The following is a 25,536-nucleotide window of genomic DNA, read 5'->3' on the forward strand; positions in this document are numbered from 1 at the left end:
TCAGACGCTCACATTGATGGAAAAGTCATGCAGGACAAAGCTTAGTCATCAGATTAACCACCCCTTCCTCACTGACAGCTCAGGGCACTCAGAGCTGCCAGGAAGGGACAGTCTCTCTCCTAATGCACTGCCTCTAAAAGGTAGATAACTATGGGTTTGCTCATTTTTTTATACTCCTATAAAAATGTTCTCATTTCTTGAGATGCATTAAAAAATACAGGTATATTTTGAAAAATTCTGATATGAATGATCATGTCATGAACATGTGTGTATCTAGTCTCTGTTTTTTTTTGAATAGCTAATCATGTGAAGTGGTATGTTGAATGTGGATCTTTTTCCATCATGAAGTGGATATTCATGTTGTAGGCCATGTGATTCAAACCCAAGACACCATCCCTGTTTGCAACCCTGCCTGGCTGAGAACCTACTAGCCTAAGCCTCCTGGAATTTGCAGAGATCCATCTCTGCCTGTTGAGTTCTAAGGTTATAGGAGTGTAATACCACATCTGACTACTAAAGGTACTTTAAGAATGAAGAATTGGAAATTGCTTTTTTATTTATGAAATTACAGAAATTCGACTCAAGAGGGGCTATAAAAGGGCATTTAGTATATCCAGTGTATAGCCTTAGCAAAATATAAAATCAAAGAACAAAAGAACCAAAAAGTATCAAACACCAATCAAAACAAAGAACATCAAAACCTGAATGGAAACAAACACAACAGCAAACCCAAACTATTTACACTAAGAAGCATTCTCTTCTTGCAGATTTAGTAGCACTATCCTATACCCTGTGGTTGGATTTGGACACAAGTTGGAAGACAACCCTAATTGGCATTATGGTCTCTTCAAGACAAGTGTAGTCATGCCACTTTGGGGCTTTTAGGTTAAGCCCTTGCCAAAGTTGATCTTAAACTATATGATTCTGTCAGGCAACATGAGTTTCTGTGCCGATTTAAGACTGAATAAGGACATGGGGAGCATCTGCTGCCCAAAGACATAAAAGCTCATGATGGCATCCTTTCTAAATCATTTCTCAGAACAATTCACTTCACCATCACATCTGCATGAAGTTGAGTAGCTCTAGCACTCGACTGGAGTGAGAATATGATGCTTCCTTTGTGTGGTTTGTCTGGATAGCAGCAACACAGTCTCTGTGGACATATCTCCATCCACATATGAAGAGCTGAAGACTCAGTCAGCTAACGAAAGTTCATAGCAATAAACTTTCAGAGCAACTATGAATGGAAACATATTCTCTCTCTACCTTGTTGTGGCTCTCACTGGAAACACTTGCGGGTAAATGTCAGCTTTTCTGCATAATTCTTGCTGTTTTTTTATGTCAAGCATCTTCCTGATGGTTTCCTTACTCCATAACTAGAGAGACACATGAATTAGATTATGGATGGACCACTTGCATGGTGTTTGATATTTTCCTCATTTATGATTCTACAGCTAGAAGTACATGTCTTGTTCTGAGGAGACCTTGATCATAGAGTGGAGAATGTCAGGGTTTCTAGTTGACTATGGATTCCTTCAGCCTCCTCAGTTCTCATAAAGGGTGCTCTGAGAGAAGAAAAGGCAATCAGATCTAAAACAGCTTTGCTTGGTCACTGAGTAGACAAATTGAGGGCCTATTCACACACAGGAAACCAGAATCAAGGATGAACAGCCACCCTACCAATGCCATGTTGCTGGGGATGGGATGTCATGGTGGCTCACTTGCTTATGACACTTAGTGCTCATGCTGCAGCAGCTCTGTTGGCAGGAGGCTCTCATCCTGAGCTGTGGACTGTTCCAGCTCATGTAGGAGATTTTCTGACCTGGATGAGGAAGGCAGTTAGGGCAGAGTCCTGGTGGAGTCTGCCATGTGACCTGCCAATCTCTGACATCACAAAAACTCAATTGTGCTGGACAGTCAACATTGAACTTTGGCAGCAGTCATTGTATGTACACCTAAGGAATAAGTGTCACAGAATAGCTGGGCCTTGAATTCTTTTCTGCCCATAAGTATCAGGTGTTTATATGAATAATGTATGTTCTGTGCTCTATGAGAAAGAACAGGACTTTTTTCCTACAGTCTAGGGACATCATTTAAACAAAAGGAATAGCATATTAAAGTCATAAATAAAACATAGTGGAGATACACAGACTGTTCATGATGAGTTTTTCATTGACCAACTCAATTTTATACATAGACTTAATACAACTTTGCAAACTAGACAGCTGAATAAGGTCATGTGGAAAAATCAGCACTCCTGCAAAATGGAGCCAGTCATGCTAGAGCAACATTTCTTGATTCATGTCTCAGAACATTGTCACTGTATGAACTCTGGGAATAAAAACAGCTGTGTTATCCTTAGGCCTACAGCCTGGAATCTACATCCTGGTACTCCTGAGAAGTCTGTTCCACAACATTCTGTGAAGGTTCTGAACAATTTTCAGCAGAGACATCTGCCTGACTTCATCCTGCCAATGACTAAACTTATTATATCCCCAGTACACTTAACATGGGAAATGCTCAGACAATGAAGAAGGCCATTTTTACATCAAATAGTGACAAGGGTACGAATCTCAGCCGTACAGGTGATATTCCTGAATAAATATGTAATTTCAGATATGGTGAGACACACCTTTAAATCCCATCACTTGGGAGGCATAGGCAGGCAGAGCTCTGTGAGTACAAGGAAAGCCTGCTGAGAACATTCCAGAGAGATCAGAAGGGAGGAATGGGACACAAGTGTAGAGACCCAGGGAGTATCAAACATACTGTTTGCTGGACAGAAGTTCTTGTTGATGGGACCAGCATAATACTCTGAGTTCTGAGTTGCTCTACCCTCAAGTCACCCAAGTGGTGCTTCAGCAGGACCCAGTCTTCCAGTAGGTTCTCCTTCTCTTGCCTCAGCATGTCCAACTTCTTTTTCAACTGACTCTGCTCCATCAGGAGCCGGCTCTGCAGATCACCGGAAATACCCTCTGCATAGTAAGACTTTGCCAGCCTGCACTGGTCACCCCTGACTCCATGCCTCAACAACCCAACCCTATCCCAGGTTCACAGGAAGATGTAAACAAGTACCTTCAACAGTAATCAGAGTGGTACAGAAGACCAAAAGCAGAGAACAGCTATTTCCTGCAAGAATCAAACTATTTCTGAAAACCCCCTAAAATAACAGAAAGCCATGCACTTCCAAAAACAAGAGGAGTACCCCACCTGTCCTAATCAGTCCACTGTCATGAGGAAACACCAGCAGGTAATGTGCAAGTACACTTGGGGAAGTAGGAGACCCAAAGGGTTAATAGATCCTATAGCAGTCAGTCCCTGCCTGACAACCCTCTCAAGAGGCCAGTTGTTCTTCTACCTAACCAGAGGCTCTCATATGTGGGTTGTGAACCCTTTGGGATAGAAGGAGCCTTTCACAAGAGACACATATTAGATGTCCTATGAAGACATTTGGATTAAAATTCATAACAGTAGCAAAATTACACTTAAGAAGTTGCTACAAAATAATTTTATGGTTGGAGGCCATCAAAACAATGAAGCAATGTATTAAAGTGTCACACCATAAGGAATGTTGATAACCACTGATCTAGAGGCTACTGAGTATGACAATATGGTGCTTGGAGGAGCTAGTAGTCTCTCTAAACCTTAGCAAAACTGAGTAAAGGGGCATAAGTCCAAAGGCTGCTTGCTAATGCTGCTGGCTAAGAAACAGAAAAACTAGAAGCACATCTGCAGACCCTGCAGTCCAGAGACAAAGAAAATGAGAATTGGACATTGTACAGCAGTTGGGGTCCCTGCCAAGACAAGCACTTACCAAAGGAATACTTTCTCCTTGGTCAGCTCACATAACTTCTGTGAGGCCTCCAAATTCTCATTCTTGAAATTCTGCAGGTCTGACATGACCTGCTGATGTTCCATCTTGATGTTTTCCCAGAAAGGATTTAGCCTGTGGTAGGGTCTGGACACAGAAGCAAAGAATTCAATGAACACAGGTCACATAGCAAATGAAAGTATGGTGTGTTCTGTACTATTTCAACCCATGAGATGCCACTTTATGGCTCCTATGTACTCGAGCTCCTATGTACCTCCAGCTGCTTCTTACACTTGCACTTCTGGCCACAAGCCAGCAAAGGCAGGGTGTTAAGAAGGATGCAGCTGGGACTGAATGAGCTCCCTCAGGAGTCATGCCAGCTAGCTTGCTATGGAGTTCCCACGAGTCTATCATAGGTCTTCACCCACTAGAAATTGTGATGGTTCTTTTGTTTTCAAGTAAGAGATTCTCATTCCAGAGTGCCTATATTGACATGGAGGCTAAAAAGCACATCATGAGCATTTCTGAGGATGGGATGCAATATCATGACAGCTTCATAAATTCCCCCAGGGCATTCCTCATTAGCAGCAAGATGAACAGACTGGCAAAGGGCTATGCTGCCTAAAATGGGGTTCTTAGTCCACAATAGAGAGCACATCTAGATACTGAGATAAGCAACTCTTCATGGTCAACCACAGACCCCTGATTGCAGGGTGAAGAGGGACACATATGCAGAAACACACAAACACATGCACAAGAAAGAGGGATGAGAGAGAGACATAGAGAGAGAAAGAGAGAGAGTCTGAGAGATACAGAGAGAGAGAGAGAGAGATAGAAGAGAAAGAGAATCAGAGACTGAGAGAGGGAAGGGGGATAGAATGTTCTCAGAGAGATGCCAAATTCATGCATGCAGTTGTATCATCTAAGAGAGGACCAAGAGCAGCAGACATCAGTACCAGGCCTTGCTGCCACATATTAAGATGTGGGACCAGGCCTCTGCAGCTGCTACTGGGATCATCCAGCACACAATATCTTGCCAGGCAAGTAATACAAATTACAGCATTCTCACACTAGCCACCACTTGACAGGATCTCTCCAATTTCATGCTGGGAACTCACACACTACTGCCTCAATTCCTGAGTTATGTGATTGAGGCCACAGGCTCTGGTTTTCATTTGGAGAAAGCAGAACAGTCTATGTCCCCATCTCACTCCTGCCCATGTGTCAGGTTTTGCTTCAGGGAAGCATTTAGAGAAATTGTGTTGGACAATGGGACACCCTAAAGGTGAACCCAGCCTCCCAGAAGCCAATATTTTAGACAAATGAACTAAGGGTGAAATTGTGAAACCAAGACAGTCACCATGGATTTTGAAACCGTAAATACCTCTTGTCCAAGGATCCTTCAGTTACTAAGATGAGGCGATCTCTCAGATCATTCCATTGGGCCGTCATCACCTGGAGCTGAGTGGTCAGGCTCTTCACCTTCTGCTTCACTTGTCTCTTTGTGAGGCTGGTTGGAGTGGGTGGTGGCTCCTTGGAGGCCCCTGTGGGTAGATGAATGAACACAAGTGAACTTGCATTGTGACAAGACATAGAGAATGAACAGGTCACCCTGAGACCTAAGAAGGTGTTTGAGAAAGGATGTAAGCAAGCAATTCAGTGACACCCCAAAGAACTGTGCCCTGGATTAAGATGCCCCTGCCAGGGGTCTCAGGTCTCCCATCTCTCTGAAGGGAGATAGGTGTCTCAGCCAAGTGATTTCCTCTGCTCCTTTAACACATGCTTCAGGTAACTAAGGAGACAGACTCCTCAGGTTTATTAATAGCCCTGGACTCTGCATTCAACTTGGCTGCAGGGTTCACAGAGATAATCAGCCAAATTAGTGGAAACGCTTGAACTGTGGACCAATAGCTGAGGAGCCCCATGAGCCTTCACCCAGTGACTGATGGAAGCAATGCAAAGATGCACAGCTGGGGCCAGCCCGAGCTCCAGGAGTCCAATCGATGAGAGAGAGGAGAGATTCTATGAGCAAGGGACATTGAGATCATGGTGGGGAAATGTATAGAGACGGACAGCCAAACTAGAGGAAACACATGAACTGTGGACCAATAGCTGTGGAGCCCCCATGCTACAGGACTAGGCCCTCTGGATATGTGAGACAGTTGTTTAACTGTCTTGTGGGCCCCCAGGCATTGCAATCATGATCCATCCCTGGTGCAGGAGTGGGCTTTTTGGAGCCCAGTGCCTATGGTGGGACACTTTTTGCAGTCTTGGTGCAGGGAGGAGGGGCTTAGACCTGCCTCAATTGAATGTACCAGGCTCTGCTGACTCCCCATGGGAGACTTTGCCTTGGAGGAGTTGGGAATGGGAGGTGAGTTGTTGGGGGTAATGCTAGGGGACGGAAAGATGGAGGATAGGAGTAATCTGTGGTTGGTATGTAAAATGAATAGAAAATTTAATAAAATAAAAAAAAACAACTTCCCATTATGAAGCCTACAGAAATTACTGCCAGAAGATAATATTCAGCTTATTTGATTTAAATTGATGACCACTTTGTCTGTAGGGAACAGAGTGTGGGGTCTTACTGAGCTTTCACACCTTTTTTAACTTGGTCCTGGCTCTGTGAATGTCCAGGGCATACATAAAAGTGTTGGTCCCTAGTCCTCTTTCTCTGGCTAGGAATACACCTGTACCCAGGGAAAGGTTCATGGTCCGATGGGTCCCATGCCTCTCCTACCAGATCACAGAGGTCAACATACAAGTCTGGAAACCAGGTGTCCTTGGGTTCTCTGGCTGAGGAGCTGGAGTTGGCAATGACACTGGTTTCTGCATCAAACTACCAGCCAAATCTGGTTCCAGGGCATGTGAGGGTTGCTGGAGTGGCCCGCCCCCTGGGGGGCTCTCATGAGCAGGACCAGCAGGAGCAGGTTGGGCTTCACTTTTGGTGGAGCTTCAGCTTCAATAGGTTGGAGGGGTGTCTTGATGCCTCCCAGGTCTTGTCCCAGTGTCCTGTTGGAGGGGCAAGTGAGCCTGATGGTTGAGCGTGGGAGTGGTGGATCCAGGCTGCAATGCCATCCACCTTGAGAGTGGTGGGGATGGTCAGGATGACAACATGGGGCCCCTTTCATCTTGGTTCCAAGGTCCTGGACTGGTGTCTGTGGATCAGGACCCAGTCCCCGGGCTGGTAGCTATGGGGCTTAGGAGAAGAGGAGGATGAATCGATGGCCCGCAATTGGGGCCATATGTCCGCTTGTACTTGGGACAGAAATTCAGACTCTTAATGAGATCTGCATCCTCCATCTACACCACCAGTTCTGTTTGTAGACTAGGTATAAGAGGGGGTGGCTGGCTGTACATGACCTCAAAAGGGGTTAATCCTAGCTAGTAAGTGGAATTCCTTACCCGGAACAAGGCATAGTGGAGAAGAGCCACCCAGTCACTGCCAGTCTCTAAGGCTAATTCAGAAAGGGTCTCTTTTAGGGTCCAGTTCATCCTCTCGACTTGTCTAGAACGTTGGGACCGATAGGCACAGTGTAATTTTCACTCGGCCCCTAATGCAGTAGCTATCCCTGGCTTACTTGTGAGATGAAGGCTGGGCTGTTGTCTGACCCAATCAGTTGTCTGACCCATGTCAGTTGCCCGCTTATTCCAATATTTGGATCATGCCACTCAAAGGCAAAGTAGCCCAGGCTGCTCGGGGCGAGTGGAAGACTAAAGAAAGCATCCTTTAAATCCAGAACAGTATACCATTCTATGTCTGGTGGGAGCATACTTAGCAGGGTATATGGGTTAGGTACTATGGTGTCAATGTCTATTACCCTTTTGTTGACTTCCCAGAGATCTTAGACTGGGAGGTAGTCATTTGTTTGTGGTTCCTTAGCCAGTAGGAGGGGTATGTTCCATACAGACTGGACAGGCAGTAAGAACCCCTCTTGCAGAAGTCGCCTTATGTGGGGGGTGATCCCCTTCTTGGACACTAAGGTCATGGGATACTGGCAGACTTTTAAGGGTCTGCATTAGCTTTGAGTTCCACATATATTGGAGTACAATGTTTGGCCAGCCCCATTCCCTGTGTCTCGGCCCAGATGGTTGGAAACTCTCATAGCAGGATGTCCATACTTGGGCTGGGGGCAGACTTTTGCCTATGAAGGTGGTATTCCTTCTCCAAGGGCATTGTTAAAAACACTCCAATGGCTTTTCCATCTGGTTGTTCAATGCAGGTCCCTGCATCTGTGAAATGGATCTGTGCTCTCATATTGGTGAGCAAATTATGACCCAGCAAGGGGTATGGACATTCACTAATAACCAGGAACAAGTGGGTTACCTGTCCCACTCCCAAGTCCACCATTCTTTGGGTAGTCCATTTATAAGGTTTGGTGCCTGTTGCACCCTGCACCCAGATCTGTTTCCCTGATAGGGGGCCCTCAGGTGTCAGAAGTACTGAACTTTCTGCCCCTGTATCCACCATGAATTGGATAGGTTTCCCCTCCACTCTCAGGGTTACCCTAGGCTCGGGGAGGGGAGCCGAGCCCCATTTCCCCTAGTCACGGTCTTCTTCCAGGGTGGTGAGGATAGGAGTATGCTTCCCTGGCCCTGCCGACCTGCCTCTTTTATTCCTGTTCTTGGAGTACTCTTTAGCCCAATGTCCTTCCTTACAATATGCACACTGGTTCTGCCCCATAGAGGAAGAAGGAAGTCGAAGATAGTAGCTGAAAGAGAGAGAGAGAGTAAAGTAACAATGACCACAATAAAACACTAAATGACTCTAACAATTTCCCATTTCCAAGTACAAGCTGGCACTTCCTCCTGTGGTGGGGGAAGATACCCAAAAATACTCCTAATGGGTCATCTAATGAACAGGAGAGGCTACTGGTCACTTTCCAGAGGAGGCTGCTGAAAACAAACTGTCACCTCTGAGGTGGCCCCAAATGGCTCGGGACCAGGGGATCCCTTGCCCAAATTGGGGAATGAGACATCTCTCTTTCCCTCCAGGTTCACTGTCTAGACACATCTGTCCCAGTGAGAGCCTGAAAAGTACAAATTGGTCGACCAGTACAAAATGAAAGTAACAAGACAGAGACACAAACAAGACAGAGAGCGCTCTTACTGGTAGATGTCAATGGACCTCTGAACCCTTGAGGGTCCTGGTGGGGTCTCTGGGTTTCCCGGTTAGGGAAACAAATGTTATGCCCAGATTGTGTCCCCAAAGAGATCACTGAAGACCGAGGATGCCCAGAATGCAAAAGCAAAGTTTAATTCCCTTAAAGCAGCACAGCAGGGAACTTGTCCCAAACACTCACTCCTAGCTGTGAAACTGAGAGGAGCTCCCCTTTTTTGTAAGGCTAGCTCTTAAAGGCAAAGACCACAAAATTCACTGCCCCTCAACCCACTTCCCTCTCCCCGGTTAGTATCAGTTCCTTTTTTCCCAGTCTTTGATCTCTCATCCTTTTAACAACTATGTCAGGAGTTTTATGAGCTGTCTCTGGAATTGGGATATTTTATGGACAATTAGTCCAGGTGGCCGAACATCCTGACTTTGTAGTTGATATCACCATCTGGGAACCTGAAACTGGCCTGAGTTTTATCTACACTAAGATATCCAGGTTTAAGCTTCTCTTTGTCTGTAGGGAATAGAGTGGGGGTCTTACTGAGGTTTCACAAGCTAGAAAGTGGGTTCACAGCAGCTAGGTGGCAGACTGAGATCCAAGCTGCTGTTCTGGGCCCTCTGCTTCACAGATTAATTATTAAACCATAGACCTTCCTTATGAATTTTCACTTTGTTTGTTTTTTAAGGCAGATCCATTCATGTTTAAGGAGCACGACAGAGTCCTGAGGCCAATGTGAAGCACTAAAAATTCCCCATGAATGCAGCATTTGCTGCTTGGTCTAGTGGAGAGTAGTGAAATCAGCCATGGTTGCGGCAAATGCAACGACACACAGAGGGAATAATGGGAGCACACGTAATGTGGTGCTCAAACATACCTGCAGGAACAATACCCGTATACATACAAAATGAAATAAATATTAAAAAGGGGGAAAACAAAAATTAAAATAAGATACAAATGCAAGTCAGGGGCTTATAAACTGGCTCAGCAGGTAAAGAGCAGTAAATCAGGAGCTCTTCCAAATTCTTTTTTAAGTCAGAGATACCCTGGTGTTGAGAGATGAAGACAGGCCAGTAGGTAGATGGATGGATGGTTGGATGGATGGATGGATAGATAGATAGATAGTAGATAGAGAGTAGATAGATGGATAGATAGATAGAATTATAGCCCTATTATCCTGATGAACATATAAATACAAGGTTTCAATAAAATATTTGCAAATCAAGCTCAGGATCACATTAAAAAAACATCCACCATGTTCAAGTTGTCTTCACCTCAAACATGCAAGGATAATTCAACATACACAAATCAATGTATTTATTACACCACATAAAATGAATGAAAGACAAAAACAATATGACCCTCTGAGTATATGAAATGATTATATATCAATGATAAATGTCCTGGAATATCTAGGGATATAGAGGATATGTTTCAACATAACAAAGTCATTATACAACAAGCCCACAGCAGCATCATGCTAAATACAGAAAAACACAAAGCAATTCAAAAAAAAGAAGGAAAAATATATTCACTCCTTCCCCTCCTATTCAATATAGTACTTGAACTCTTAGCAAGAGCAATAAGACAACTGAAGGAGATAAAGGGATACAAATGGAAAAGGGAGAAGTCAAAATGCTCTTATTTGCATATGATAGGATTCTAAACAATTAAATCTTAAAATGTATTAGAAGTCCCTTAAGTCTGATAAATAGATTCATAAAAGTGAAGGGTTGCAAAATTAACACACAAAAGTCAGTGGCCTTCCTGTATACCAATCACAAACATACTGACAAAGAAATCAGGGAAATAGTTCCACTCACAAAATGCTTAAAAATATATGAGAAGACATTTTATACAAGCACACTTTAAAAGCATGCTATTAAATACAATATACCACCCTTTCTAAGGAACTTAATAATGTGTCCATAAATGTTCTATTATTGGGCAAAGGATAATTTTTAAAGTGGAACAGGCAGGAGCATTCAGAGATAATTTTAAAAGGGTAAAATAGGGAAGCATGATATATTAGAGAGAAACATGATATATGAGATGGAAAAAAATAAAAAAATACTTTAACAGAGAAATGTAAGCAGTGGGTGTGATTGGTAGAGTTGATATTGCAATAAATTTCAGTGTCCAGAAACTTTGTGATTGGTGAAAAAAGAGGCTACAGGCTGGAAGAAGGATGGACTATGAGAGCATGCCCCGAGAATATGGCAAGTGTTCTAGTTAACATTCTATTGTGATAAAAGTCCAAAAAGCCAATCTAGGAAAGTGAACGGCTAATTCACCTCAAAGGTTGCAGTCCATCATCAATAGAAGCCAAGGCAAGATCCCAAAGCAGGTGCTTGAAATCACACAAAATGTTGTGTACTGCTCTGCTCAGCTAGCTTTCCTCTGAGGCCCAGGATCACAAGCCTAGGGATGGCACTGCCCACAGAGGGCTGAGCCATCCTCCATCAGTTAGCAACAAGAAAATGCCAAAGAATCATGGCTGCAAGCCAGTTTGATGGAGTCAAATCTTCAACTGTGTGTCAAATAGACAGCCAAGATTAGCCATCACAGCAAGCCAGAAGGGGAAAACATAAACCTCAGCTTACTATGAAGAATACTGGCCCTGCATGAATAGGATTCTATGTTCAAAATGAAATTTCCATTGTAGGAAAAATGATTCAATATGGTTTATGGCAGAAGTGAAATAATCAGTAAAATGATGAGTGATTATAAGCCCAAGGCACAAAGGAAAAGTTGGTAAATTTGACTACTGAAGCCTCTTCTAAAGGCTGCAGGGTAGCATGGGGAGGACCTGTTGGCTGACAGCACCTTTGACCATCCTTCCAGTGTTTTGTGGAGAGGTTCCTATCAGAAATCCTACCCCTTACTACAGAGACCAGGTCCCATATACAAGCCTGAATCATCAACTGCATGCCAGAGCTTATGTTCTAGAGAAATGGAGGAGTCCATTCTGCTTGATGATTTGGGAAAGGCTGCATCCCATTTTCAGAGCCATGAATGTTGAAAGCTTCTAAAGCAGCACCAGGCACATTGTCTAATGCCAGTATTCTTGGTGGCATACACTGCAGTGCCCAAACTCATGATCCTGGTGTTAGTCCTGAGCTCTGTACAATGATTTAACTCTGGAGTATGATTTGTTTCCTATTGCTGCTGTCTCCAAATCCTGCCTCTTTGACCATCAGAGAAACTTCAAATCTTAATAATCCACTTTGCTTTTAAAGCAACAGGAGGTTTATGACTGCTGTTTACAATGAAGACCTCACATAAATTTTTCCTGGGTCTTCCAATTTAAATAGGAGGTTTTCCTTTCTCAGAATGCATGGTGTGAGCAAGATGTGGTCTGGAGGAGTTCAAGTCCAAATTCACATGGCTCTTTCTGACAAATACAGTGTGTTTGCTTTCTTCTCTTTTCTTTGAAGAGAAACCATTTTCTATCTCTTAGAACCTTTCCACCACAGTTATTACCAGACATAACATAATTATTTGAATTTCAAATCTTCAGTTATAGAGAGAGACCACATTGTTTTGTGTCTGGGTATCTATCTAATCCCCTCCTACCCAATAAAGCAAAGAATGGTATTTCATCCTATTTTAGCCACCCATGATCAAAAAGAGGCCACAAAAAGTCATCATGACCATGAGATCTACAGGTGATTTAGGTATGATTTATATTTATCTTCACTCCTTGTTATCACTCTCTAAGGGAGCCCTTTTCTCATGAATATTAGTGAACAGGGGAATAAGACTGTGATGACTATTCTTGGCTGTCAATGTGACTATATCTGGGATTAACTAACAACCAAAAATGGAGGGCACATCTGTGGGAGATTTCTGCTTATTTTGATGTAGGAAGATCTACTTCTCATCTGAACCTTTGACGTACGAAGTCACACCTATAATTCAGATCTTTAATCCAGATGTAATCTGGACCACTCCTTCTGTTGGAAGCATATAGAAGTACATGGAAGAAGGAAGCTCTTACTCTTTCCCTGCTTGCACTCTCCTTGTTAGAACATCCATTCCTTCACTGACATTAAAGCCTACTTCTTTAAGATTCCAGCATATACTGGACCAGCCGAGACATCCAGTCTAGTGGAGTGAGCATCTACTGGATTCTCGGATTTTCCATTCCTAGCCAGATATTTTTGAATAAGCTAGAGCACAGCTTATAAGCCATTCTAACAAATACCCTTTCCATAGAGAGATTCATTTTGTAACTTCTGTTCTCTATAGAACTCTAGCTAATACACTAGACATGTAGAGAGGAAATTCTAGAACAGTTAGGGTCTCATAACAGTCTCAGCTCACTTACAATTTCTCAGTGGCCATCTTCCCTTAACCTTAGCTTTCCTCAGGTGCTGCTCACTTCAAAGAACTCAACCCTCCTCTTTCACATCATCCTGATCTAATTCCTTGACATGCTTTATTTCTCATATTATTAGGTATGGATGTTAAGGAGGGGAAGAGTCATTCTTAGGCAGTGCTTATAAACTGAGTGTTCAAATAGCCTTGGGTAAAGTCGTGAAAAGATTCTAATGAGGCCGAAGAAATCTCTAGCTTTGGAAGGAGGAGGTGCTGAATGACTTCCCTGTGTCACAAGAGAGACTCCTGGAAAGGAAACCTCAGCTTCTGGTCAGTTCATGGAGAACTAATTAGCAAGGAGGCAAAGACTGTGCCCCATGACATCAGCAGACCCTTTGCTGGGCATTCTGTTGTATCCTGGACAGCTCTTGGAATCCCCAGTGATGTCACTAGTGTTGAAGCAGCACCAACATTCTTTAGGACATTGGTTCATTGACCACAAGTTTGGCCTCTAGACATGTTATCCAGACTCAGAGGTCTATTTGGGAGAGGGAATGGACAGCATGGAGAGACCAGAGTGAGGCAGAAGGAAGCTGGTCCTAGATCTCCCTGGAAAACATGGGGGAATAAGTTGTTTTGGGGAAGACTCAGTGAGTTCTGGGAATGGGCTGGGGAGTTTTCTGAATGTTTTTAGGCTTGAGCCTTCCAGGGATAGGACTCAGGAACTGGGAGCTTCTGGTAAGTAATAGGCCTATCCTGATTCTCTGGGTTCCTAAAGAGCAGACCCAGATCAAGGATCCATGATGATTCGTTTGGCAGAGTCAGGAATTGAAAGGCTGAAACTGCTTTGCTGGGTACCCTGTGCTTTCACTCTGAGTGGGAAAGGAGGCACAGAGGAACTAATGAGATTTCTGTGATATAACTGTGTTTCACATTCACTGGAGTCCTTTCATTGTGTGCCAGTAATAATGGGGAAAGGGGAGTACCCTTGCAAAGCCATAGGTTCTGATACTTTACATTATAACCAGTAGCAGGGCAGGATCCACCAAGTGCTACTGTCTTCCAGGGATCCCTAAAGTTTTGAGTTCCCTGTTGTGGGTGGTACACAGATCAGGTCAGCCTGAGAACTGTTAGATTCAGTGGACCTGGACTGAGACTGTCCCCTTCCTGGTAGCTCTGAATGTCCTGGAATGTCAGTGAGGATGGCTTTGTGAATCTAGTGACTATGTTCTGCCCCTGTATGGCTTCTCCATTAACATAAGACTCTGAAGCATAGAGCAAGTGACTTTGGCATCCCTATACTGCCTGAGTGCTTGTGGACAGTAACAATTTTCTCTAGACTCTGAAAGCACATGGCTGAGGGCTCTGCAGCCAATGTGCATCCTCTGAAACTGTGAGTAAGCCTTAAGAAGCTGTCCACTGTGTCACATTGTCTAGGGAGACAGAGGAAACCAGCTGACTTCTAAGACATCCACCCCTCTATAGAGAGATGGGAGAACTGACATCCACAGAGGGGAGACTCAAGTCTGGGCTTTCAGAACCTGCCTGGGCAAAGTCTCACCTGTCAGTCACTTTCTGAGCATCCTTCAGTGTGTAAGGATTAACTGAGATGAGGTAGCATGTAGGGCAGGTGCTGTGCTTTGACGTCTAGAATTGGGTATTACTGAGATAGCTCACCTTGTCTAGCATGACTTGTTGATGTGATAAAACATCTTAAAGGACATAATTTGCCTCACATCACTCATTTGTTCTGGGATCCACCAAGTATGCTTCTGAACTTCTAGACTTCTGGTGAATTTTCAATCCAGACCAAACATTGTGCTAGTTCTTCATTTCAGAACTGTCAATAAATTTAAAAGTGTGAAGTGTTTCTGTCGGAAAGGTCTATGGTGAAGGACCCCTAATAACCTGTCCTCTTGTGCCCTTTGCCTGCCTCTCTCATGCTCTGATGGATGTTGTAATTTAAGCGGACTGTGTCACCTTTCCTAAGGGCATGTGCATTGTCACAGGAGGCTCCAGTCAAGGAATTTGGCTCTTGTGTAGCTCTAGGTGAAACACCACAGCAGTGACACACTACATACTATCCCCATGACTATGACACATTTGATTTTCTGTACATGCCTTTGCATGTCTGTGTGTAGCCTCTCACTAGCCATTCGTCTCTCTTCAAATTCCACAAGCACTCAGGCAGGAATGGAGCCTTACACTTGTGGGAATGTTTGCTCCTGTGTCTCAGGGCTCACTTGGAGAGCCCCAGTCCTTATCATCTCCAGCCTGACATGTCACTAGTTGATCACACATTTGCTCACATCATGAGGGCTGGAATGTATTCTGCTGATGATTTGGGGTAATTTTCCTCATTAACTATGGGACTTTCCTTTGTTCTGACAAGGCACCCACAACCTTCAACACACCCACATACTATAACAGTCTTGGGGATTCTCCACAATTTGCTTGTTCACATCAGCGGACCGATTTTCTTCTCCACCATCCCGACCTAATACCCTAGCAACCTTTATTTCTCATGTTATTGGTTAGAGATCTGAAGAATTGATGAGCCATTTCATCGGATGTGTTTGGAATAGAGACTTCAACTTCCCATACATGAACTAGTAAAAATATTCAAATGAAGCATAGAGAAGAGATCTGTGGCTTTGTAAAGACAATGTACTGAAGTACTTTCCTTATGTTTCTGGAAAGGCTCCTGAGAAGGGCAACATGGCTTTTTGTGCATTGCAGAAGAGCTGGTTAGTTGATAGATGAGGCCTCATGGAGATGGCCCTGGTAGTCCCTTCTCTGGAAATTCTGTTGTATCCTGGAGAGCCCGTGGTATTCTCTGTGATGCCTGTAGGGTATTTGTTCAGTGTCCATAGACATGTGTGTAAGGCTGAGATGGCTGCTTGGGAGAGAGGATAGAGAACACGGACTGACCAGAGAGAGGCAAAGGAAGCTTGCCTTTGGTCTTAGTCTCAAACCTGGAGGAATAAATGGTTTGGTGAAGAAAATGAATCCTGAGCAGGGGATAGCGAGCTTCTTGGAGGAGGTGAACTTGAGCTGAGGCTCAGCATCCGGGAGCTTCTGGGAAGCAATGGGCCTATCCTGTTTCTCTGGGCTTCTTAAGAGCTGACCAAGAGTCAAGAGTCTTTTATGGTCACATTAAGAAAGCCATGAATTATTCAGGCTGCAGCTGCTTTTCTGGAAACTCCTTCATTTCATTCAGACTGGCAAAGAGGGACAGAAGGAACTGATTGACTAATGAGCTGTCCCTCTCTGGGTAGGGTATTGCTTCACTCTATCCTAGTGGATGCCTACAGTTTGCATGGGAATCTGATGCTAATAAAAACGGAGGGAAATTCTCCTGGCCATCTACCAGGGCCTCAGACATTCAGATGCTTTGGTCCTGGGCACATGTGATCAGGATTTGGTGCTGCTAAGCTTTAGGGACATCAAGTCTTACCTGCATCACATCAGATATGAGCTGACACTATCCTACAAATCTACATGGCTGGGATACATTATGTCTTCCAGGGCCAGGGGACTGCACTAGGGAGTGAGGCACAAGCCTAGCCTTGCTGGTTGAGGACAGAGACATAGATCATGGGTACCAGTTTGAGGATAGCTGCCCTGCTCTTTGAGAGTTTCACTGGGTCCTTAGCATTTCCTCTACCTCGGACTTCTTGGGACTCATCATGGACTCTATTAACCTTAAGCCATTCAAGTATACAAGTTCACTTTTCTTTATCTACCTGCAGGGACTATAGAGGAGCCACCATCCCAAATCTCCACCTCCACTGAGCAGGAGGAGCAGATGAAAAAAATAGAGAAACTCACAAGCCAGCTACATAATATGACATGTGAGAGAAATGAGCTGCGTGGAATCCTAGCCAATTACACCAACAAGGATTTGAACAACAGGTAGTCATTAGGCCCAGTTCTCTGCTGACCATCTTGATACCACAGTATCAAGCCCAGGTTTCCTGAGGAACAGGAGACTGTACATCCAGGGTGTCCTGGTGCCTAAACTAAACTTCCTGAGTGCATTCAAGAGGCAGAACCTGGACCCTGGGTAGGAGTGAGATGGGGACACAGGCTGTTCTGTTTCCTACAAATGAAAAGCAGAGCCTGTGGCCTGAATCATAGTCTGGGGATAGGGACAGTAGTGTGAAAGCTCTCAACATGCATTTCAAGATGCCTTGACAAATGTTGGCTTGTGGGAGATGCTAGGTCCTGTTTGTTTGTTGTGAGTCTTTGTACTTGACCAGTGGATGTTTGTGTCTAAAAGCTCCTAGCAGCAGCTGGGGTGAGGGACCTTGTCCCATTCATCCATCTCAGTTTGTAGCAGGAAGGCCTGGAGCTCCTCACTGCTTCTTTCTGGTCTTCTGCCTTATACTCTGAAATAGTGACACCTCCCTATATTTATTGGGGATCTTGATTGTATGTGGTGTGTGTGTCTGTCTGTCTGTCTGTCTGTATGTATGTATGTATGCATGTATGTATGTATGTGTGTGTGTGTGTGTGTCTGTGTGTCTGTGTGTCTGTGTGTCTGTGTGGGTCTATGTGCTCCTGAGTGTCCGGGCTCTGTGGCATGGTCTAAGAATTTTACACAGTTTCCAGCAGATGGCACTGCTGAGGCCAGGGAAGCCCACTTTGAGCAGCACGCTTCTTGGGCACTGTGCTCATCTTGGTGGAACATTGGAATTCCCAGTGGAGTTTATAAAGCCATCCTGAAACTGGGACTCCTCCCTGCAAATTCTCATTGTGTGCTCTGGTCCTCTGTGCAGCAATAGACACCAAATATGTGAATCCCTGTTGTGAAGACAGGAGAAATGTCATCATAGGTTTCTGGTGGGCCCAGATATGTGGCACAGACTCCTGGGAAGTTCTTAGAGAGCTAATCTATAACTCTAGGCCCACTGAGGGAGCTCATGTATCCCTGGCACCCCTCTTTGGACCAGCTGCATCTTCTGGCTCAGGGACAGGATGGGAAATTTAGTAAGCAACAGGAGGTCCCAATGTGTAAGTGCCAGGCTGTGGCATCCATTGGGCTGGGATAGTCCATTACCTACCCTTATTCATGTAATCCTTGTGGCCTGTGTTCATGAAATTCTTTTCTCCTTGGCCCATGCCCTACTACAGGCTGAATTTTGAGCTTGAGATGCTCAAAATGGAGCATAAGCAGGTGATGTCTGACCTGCAGAAATTGCCCATAGAGATCATTGATGCCTTGGACAAGTGCACGGGGCTGATTGAGGAGACTGAATCCTTCAGATAAGTGCCTGATTTATCTTGAGAGGAACTGTCTCTGCCCTTCTTTGTCCTTGACCCAAAGTGAGGGCTCTGGTTCCAGCCTGTCTGCCTCTTAGCAAGCAGCCTGCCTTGTGGCCCTTGGACTTGCGCATCTTGGACTTAGTTTTGCTAAGTGTGGAAAAACACAGAGGCCCTACCATCATTGTCCTGCCAGCCTTGGGAGCCTTAGACAGAAAAATGGTTTGCACCATGAAGGGGATGTGTGGCAGCCCAGGTTTCTGGGCACTGGCAGGGGCTTCACAGACCTGGTTTCCATGGGACCTGTAGACAGAATTTATTCCTGTTGGGACTTCTTCCCTCCTTCTGAGAGCGTTTTCCCTCTACCTGCTGGTGTTTTCCCAATATCATGATCAGTTAAGCACAGTTGTGGGCTGCACCTTGTTCTCAGAGGCACAGGATCCCTTTTGGCATGAGGATTTTCAGAAGTAGTTTGAATCTCTCTGGAATTTGGTTACTCTCTGGATTTGGCCTGCCTCCGAGTGATGCTGACTTGGCAATTGAGAGCTCCGTTCTTGGGCTGTCTGCGGTCTGGGACTTTTCAGAGTTGGTGGTATTTGGGGGTAGGAATGGCAAATAAGGTTCTCTAGGGCTCACCATATTTTGGCGGTTGTACAGTTACCTCCACAGCCAGGTCCTTCGAGATTGGACTCAGCTGAAGGAGAGTGTACATGTGTTGAGACTGAAGAACGGACTGCTGTGGAAGGAGCAGATTGAAATGCAAGAGTCCTGTGAGGAGCTGAAGAGGCTCTTGAAGGAGGCCCATGAGATGATCTGTGACCCTTCTGCTGAGCAGCAGCAGGTAAGCTGAGGCAGCAGGGGCAGGTGCCCACCTTCCAACCATAAACATAGAGACACCCATATACCATCCACCCATCCATCCAGACTCCCATCTACATACCATCCAAGTGTTGATTTCTGTGATCATTCCAAGGTCTTTCTGGAGAGTTAGCCTCTTGCAAGAAACTGGATAATTGTCAAGCAAACCTTCCTGCTCTCCTAGAAGATGCAGTACATTCAGAGAGCTGGGTCAGTCACAAATTACACACCTACGTGTCATTATGATCAGAGGGCTGCTGTGCAGGGAGGTACTTAGGGAACATCACAAAGCTTTCATTGTTGATGTCAGTGGCCTGTGGCTCATTTGCTTTGCAAAGGTCATGTGAGATCACAGGGACGAAGCAGCCTTCAAGGACTAGAGCCCAGTGCCAGTGCAAAGTGAGTGGTTCTCATTGTCAACGTTTTGGGTGGCATGTGGCCTTCTCCTTTCTTCCTGCATCCCAATGTGTTCTTTTTCTTGCCAAGCTCTTGGTTCATAGTGACAGAAGCCTTAGTACCACCTTGTCAGTCCTTTTTCTGGGCATGGTGCTGGACAGTTCTCTGGGAGCATCCTGGAGTTTCCAGTCCAGAGCTGCCTGAATGACCATACATGTGCGAGGACTTTGACAGGGTGAGGGTTGGGGTGACAGATTTGAAGCTTCAAGAGAACATTTTCCCCAATCCCCTCAACATAGTCTAAATAAGCTGTGTGCTGCCCTATGAAGTTTTAGGCCTCAAGGGATGCATTGCTATATTGTAGGTCTCAGTTGAAACACATGATTATCATAGTCTAAATTCAACTGTTTATTCAGCATGATGTCCTGTTCATTGTTTCCTGCTCACTTCTGATTTCTGTGGTCTATGTGTGATCTATGCAGATGAGTGTAAATGTGTACGTTGGTGGGTGTCTTCAGAGGCTACATAGTGAAATCCCATGTTGTCATCCATTGCTCACTCTCTTATTCCCTGGAGCTCAGGCCTTTCTCTGAACCTGAAATTTTCTGTTTGGGCTAATCTGGCTGGCCAGCACTCTTTGGATCTCCTGTCCTCCAAGGCAGACCTTCTGTCTTGTTTGTTCTCATCCAATTCCTACAACTTTCAATTGCTCAGAAAGAGGAAGGATGTGGTAGCTTTCTCTTTCTTCATTTACTTTTATTGTTTTGATGTTAATGTATTTTCTAATAAATAACAAAAGTCACACAATACAGATGTTTTAAAATAAACAGTAGGCACAGAGCTTAAAACCACAGGAAATGTCTGGTTTGTCTCATTGACTTCACAACAGAGAATCCCACAGTGCATCTTCTTGTTGACATTGTGTTTCTACATCATGTGCATGACTGTATCTTAGAACAGATTCCCTCTCAGAGCTGTGTAGAGTGCTGCATTCCTGAAAAGCAGTGCAGGTCACTTCACTGGCCTCCTTCTGACTGACATTGGAGCTGTTTTCATATCACATGCACTGCAACCTGTTATAAACTTCCTGGGTTTTGACCATGGGTCACTTTCTTTTTCTTGAGCTACGCAGGGTCTTCTGTGGAGGAGCCAGGGTAGGTTTAATAGAGAGACTGTGATGGATCAACTTGGAACCTGTGGGATCAGTGAGTCTTGGGATAGATAAAGCTCATGAAAGTAAAAGTAAGGGCAGACCAGGGTAGCAGAGCCTGGCTGAGTCTAAGAGTCTTGTAGACAGCAGCATGGACCCACTCCCCCGTTGCAGCAGACTTTCTGAAAGGCAGCCTTTTCTACCTGACCATTCTGGGATCAGAAGTGTGTGTGTGTGTGTGTGTGTGTGTGTGTGTGTGTGTGTGTGTGTGTGTGTGATGCATTTCCATACATCTCTGTTTGTGTGTGTGGACCTATATGTGTGTTTTTGTGTGTCTCTGTTTGTGTGTGTGGACTTACGTGTGTTTTTGTATGTCTCTGTTTGTGTCTACTGCCTCTTGTGTGCATGATAGTGTCACTTTGTGTGTGTGTGTGTGTGTGTGTGTGTGTGTGTGTGTGTTTGTGTGCTGGGTGTTTTCTGTGTGATGCATTTCTGTATATCTCTCTGTGTGTGGACCTATATTTGTGTTTTTATGTGTCTCTGTGTGTGTCTGCCACCTCTTGTGTGCATGATAGTGTCACTTTGTGTGTGTGTGTATGTGCTCATGTCTGGTTGTGTGTGTCTATGGTTCCTGTATGTATAGGTTTAAGTGCTTGTGTGTGTATGTCTGTGTGTATGGATGCTTATATGTGCAAGTATGTGTTTGGATGCATCAATATGTTCACTTTTTTGTATGTGAAACATCTTTAATGATGATGGAGTCCAACTTTGTTGAAAAAGTACTGTGCACACTCACTTTGCATCCTTCTAATATTGTATGCTGCTGCCCATCTTTCCACATGTCCACCTAGCTCACTAGAACAAAGGGACAGAAAAACTACTTTAGGCCAATGGTTTTCAGGTAATTGTAGAGGGAATAATATTTATTACAAAAAAAGTCTTGGGAGCACACCAAAGAAATATGGTACATGAAGTTTAGGAGGAGGTCACTGTGGCAAATCAAGGTGTCTGAGAGGCAAGATAGGCTGACTGAAGATTTGTGTCCCTTCTCTGCTCTGAGTGAATGGTGACTGCACATTCAATGGTCAGGTGGCTCACTGTGTCTTCTGGTGCCCTGTCTTGTCCTCATCCGCATTGCCTGCTACCACTTTCTTTCCACCTTTGCCTAACTTTTCTCAGTTATCATTTTCCTTGAAGGTAGGACTGGATGTTATTTGTTGAGGGATTCTGATTTACAATGTTGTTCTAGCTGCATCTAAGTTCATCAGAAATTACCTAGCTGGGCTGTGGTATGAGAATGGGGCTGTCTCAGTGCACACACTAGACTCATGATGGTCTAAAGCACTCACCACATGCTGTAGCACTCAGTAACTGCTTTTCTTCAAAATTCTTCATTCTGCGTTAAAATCAGCCTCATGGAGGGTTGGGAGCAATGAGGACTCTCAGACATTGCTGGTGGTATAACATAATATAGCACAGTGAGAAGCCACAGACTCTTCTTCAGAAAGTTAAACTGCAGTTCACAGGTGAACCAGTGATTCCAGAACATGAAGTAGGTGTCCAAGGAGAAGCTAGGGGACATTAGTGTTGTAGCAGCATTCCTCAGAGTAGCCTCAAAGTAGAAACTATCTAGATGTCTACATTCACTGAGTGAAAAAGTACAATGTGATTGAGCCCTTCCATGAATCGTTCAGCATGAAATAATACATGTAATCATTTGGCCCTGATATACTCAGCCTTTTGTTGCTCAAAGAAATCCTTGACACAATCACCTTACAGGAAGGAATTACTGATTTTGATTCTCTGTTGTGGAAATTCTCTAGGTTCCTGGGCTCGTGGGTTTTCTAGTTTTCTCTGACATGAGGCAGCCTGTGGTTAAGGGTGTTCCTTTTGGAGGAAGTTGCTCACCTTGGGGCCAACTGGGAATTAGTGAATAAGATCAGTGAGCTGCTCCAATTGTCCTGTGCTGGGGAACATTCCTATATTGCACAGCCTGGGGAACTTCCTAAGCAGGGTTGGCTAACCAACCAGTACCTGAGAGGTCCACAAGTCTGTGCATTAGTTTCACAGGAGAGGCATTTCAGTGATTGAGCTGCCTATTTCTCATGGCCACTGTATTCTTCTCTCATCCTACAAAAGTTAATCTTCTTCTCAATAGTATCCCTGGTGATTGCTCCTTATATTAACATTAGCTGGGAAATTAAACATGTTACTGCATTAGAGTGTGGTTGTATGTGTGCACACATGTACTTGTGTGTGTTCATGAGTTTGTGTGCATATGAGTGAGCAAGCCTCCACTGAGAACACAGTCTTCTAATGAACAGGAGCAAGAGAGTCTGGATGAAATACTGAAGGACCTGCTGAAGCAGAAGGAGCTGGTCACCCAGCAAAGGGACTTGGCAGAAAAGCTACAACATCACTTCAGTGTCACTGAGATGAGGTAGGAGCCAAGGCTTGGAGGAGTGGTTAGAACCATGTACATCACCTGTATCTGCATCTCTGTCCTTTTGGGATTCCCACCATCTGAATAGCTCCCAGCCACAGCCAGGGAAAGAACACCTCAGGGTATTGTGCTGGCCCAGTCAATAAGAACTTCTACAGGAAACACTATATTTGTTCCGCAGTGTTTCTGGGGAGTGTGTATCCCTTATTCCCTTCTGAGCTCTCTGATATCTTCTTAGTACCTTGTCCCCTGTGTCTCCCAACAAATCTCCCTATGGTAGTCCTCAACCTAGCAGGAGAAGCATTAGTTGTGGAGGACAGTGTGTGCTCCTGTCACTTTATTTTCCTTCCAGAACATCATCTTTAGAGAGAAGGTCCTACCTTTGCACAGATCTGCATGCAGCACACTCCTGCAGATTACAGGTTCTCTGCAGTGTGCATCTCTTTCCTGTGAAAAGATTTTTCTGTTATAAGAAGATTTAGGGGTTGAGGAGTTGAACCTAGGCAGGTTTGTATACTGAAGGAATAATCAGATCCTTCACTGCTTTTATTTTGTAGGATCCCCTAGAGGGTCTACATTCAGTTTCCCATATTGCTCACATTCACCTGGTATCTAATCAAGGCCATGCCTATCTGACCTGAACTGTAACTCAGACATTGGTACACTGTTATCTTTCCAAATAATGTATCTAGACTACTGGAGAAATGTATCCACTTCCTTGCCCAGCACAGTGTAGTGCTCAAATCATCTTCTAGTAGATTTTAAAAGCTGAGAATAAAATGCAGGCTCAGTTGTACTCTGACCCTTCTCCCTTGGGGAATGTGGGGAATGACCTCAGCTGAAAGGTCATGCTGGATTGTCCAGCTGACTAGAGCTGGTTCAGGCTCAACAGCTGACATGGCAGGTCCCCACCAGGCCTGTTCCCTAACTGCCTTCCTTCTCTAGGTCAGAAAATCTCCAGTCTGAGTTTGAACAGGCACAGCCTAGGATGAGAGCCTCCTGCAGACAAAGCTGCTGCATCAGGAGCAATAAGTGTCACAGGCAAGTGAGCCACCCTTATATCCCATCCCCAGCAAACATGGTGTTGGTGGGGGACTGGGGGATCTTGACTTTGGCTTTCAGTGTGAATAGGCCCTGATTTTTTTTTAGCCTGTGGCGCAGTCAGGCTGCTTCTGGGTCTGAATGCCTTTCCTTCTCACATAGCAGATCTTGAGAGAACTGAGGAGGCCAAAGAAGCCAAAGATGCCTTGAACCCATGAAGCTCTCCACCTCAGATCGAGGTCTGCTCAGAAGACATCCCTTATAGCTGTGATCTCACCAGTGAGGAAAATACCATCTGACCTCCAGGTGATCAAGCCCCTGTCAATAGGTCTGTTGACTCTACTTCTAAAGAAAAGAAAGCATCACAAATGAACTTGAGACAGAAAAACCTGAGACAAGAATTATTGGGAACCCTGACATTCAACAGCAAGTGGCCCCTGTGAGGGCTACAACAACATGGAGGGTAGAGATGTTGGTCAGCAAGACATTTTCTGACAGATTAATGTGAAAGTTTTTGGCAAGCTGACTTAGTCCTCAGCCTTCTCTAGGTGGAGGGGAATCTGTCATGGAAGACTGTTGATGTCAAGCTGTTCCTGACAGACTACACCAAAAACCATCATTTTTATTCTCCAGGCCAGTTCTGAAGCTGACTCCATGTCCTGCACAAGTGTTGCTGAAGATAATGCACCAAAGCGATCTCCACAGTCCATCATTCCCCAGGTTAGACACTTTTCCTGCATATTTAAAATCAATGGGTATGTCTCCATTTCTCAGCCTCAACTGAATTGCCTGGTCCTGAGAAAGGATTTATAGAAGACATCTGAGTTACCCTTTGATGTTTCTTGGTACTCAGATGCTGCCCACATATTTGTGGGGTCTCTAGTAAGCACACAAGAGTCTGTATGCTGAACGAATCAAATAGTGACCAAGACATTGCAGAATCAGCAGTGTGTGATAATTTATCAAAAGCTTCCCAGAGGGGCACAAAGAATGCTCTAGAAAATGTCTCATCCTTAGTCTCAGTGAAGGCTTGGCCTACAAAGCCTGAAGGAGGCATGACTATACTAGTTTTGAAAAGGCGTTTTACAATCGCTGACTGCCTTCCTACCATGTTTCCAAGGCCAGCCACAGGCTGTAGGTCTGTGCT

General features: G+C 44.6%; 1 protein-coding gene and 1 long non-coding RNA gene across 2 annotated transcripts; one reads left to right on the forward strand and one right to left on the reverse strand.

The window, feature by feature from the left end:
• Positions 1 to 1,544: 1,544 nt before the first annotated feature.
• On the reverse strand, positions 1,545 to 19,600 carry LOC131901298 (disks large homolog 5-like). Its single transcript, XM_059252502.1, has 7 exons — positions 19,594 to 19,600; positions 19,442 to 19,480; positions 8,413 to 8,520; positions 5,196 to 5,355; positions 3,815 to 3,958; positions 2,836 to 3,040; positions 1,545 to 1,565 (listed from the first exon to the last, which is right to left on the reverse strand). Exons 1-7 carry the CDS (start codon positions 19,598 to 19,600, stop codon positions 1,545 to 1,547), a joined length of 684 nt encoding a protein of 227 aa, XP_059108485.1.
• A 96-nt stretch (positions 19,601 to 19,696) lies between these two features.
• LOC131901320 (uncharacterized) lies at positions 19,697 to 24,389 on the forward strand. Its single transcript, XR_009376501.1, has 3 exons — positions 19,697 to 19,758; positions 23,230 to 23,345; positions 24,294 to 24,389. It is a non-coding gene; the product is annotated as an uncharacterized LOC131901320 (long non-coding RNA).
• Positions 24,390 to 25,536: the final 1,147 nt, after the last annotated feature.

This window comes from Peromyscus eremicus, unplaced genomic scaffold (assembly GCF_949786415.1).
Source record: "Peromyscus eremicus unplaced genomic scaffold, PerEre_H2_v1 PerEre#2#unplaced_71, whole genome shotgun sequence".
Classification (NCBI taxonomy): Eukaryota; Metazoa; Chordata; class Mammalia; order Rodentia; family Cricetidae; genus Peromyscus; species Peromyscus eremicus.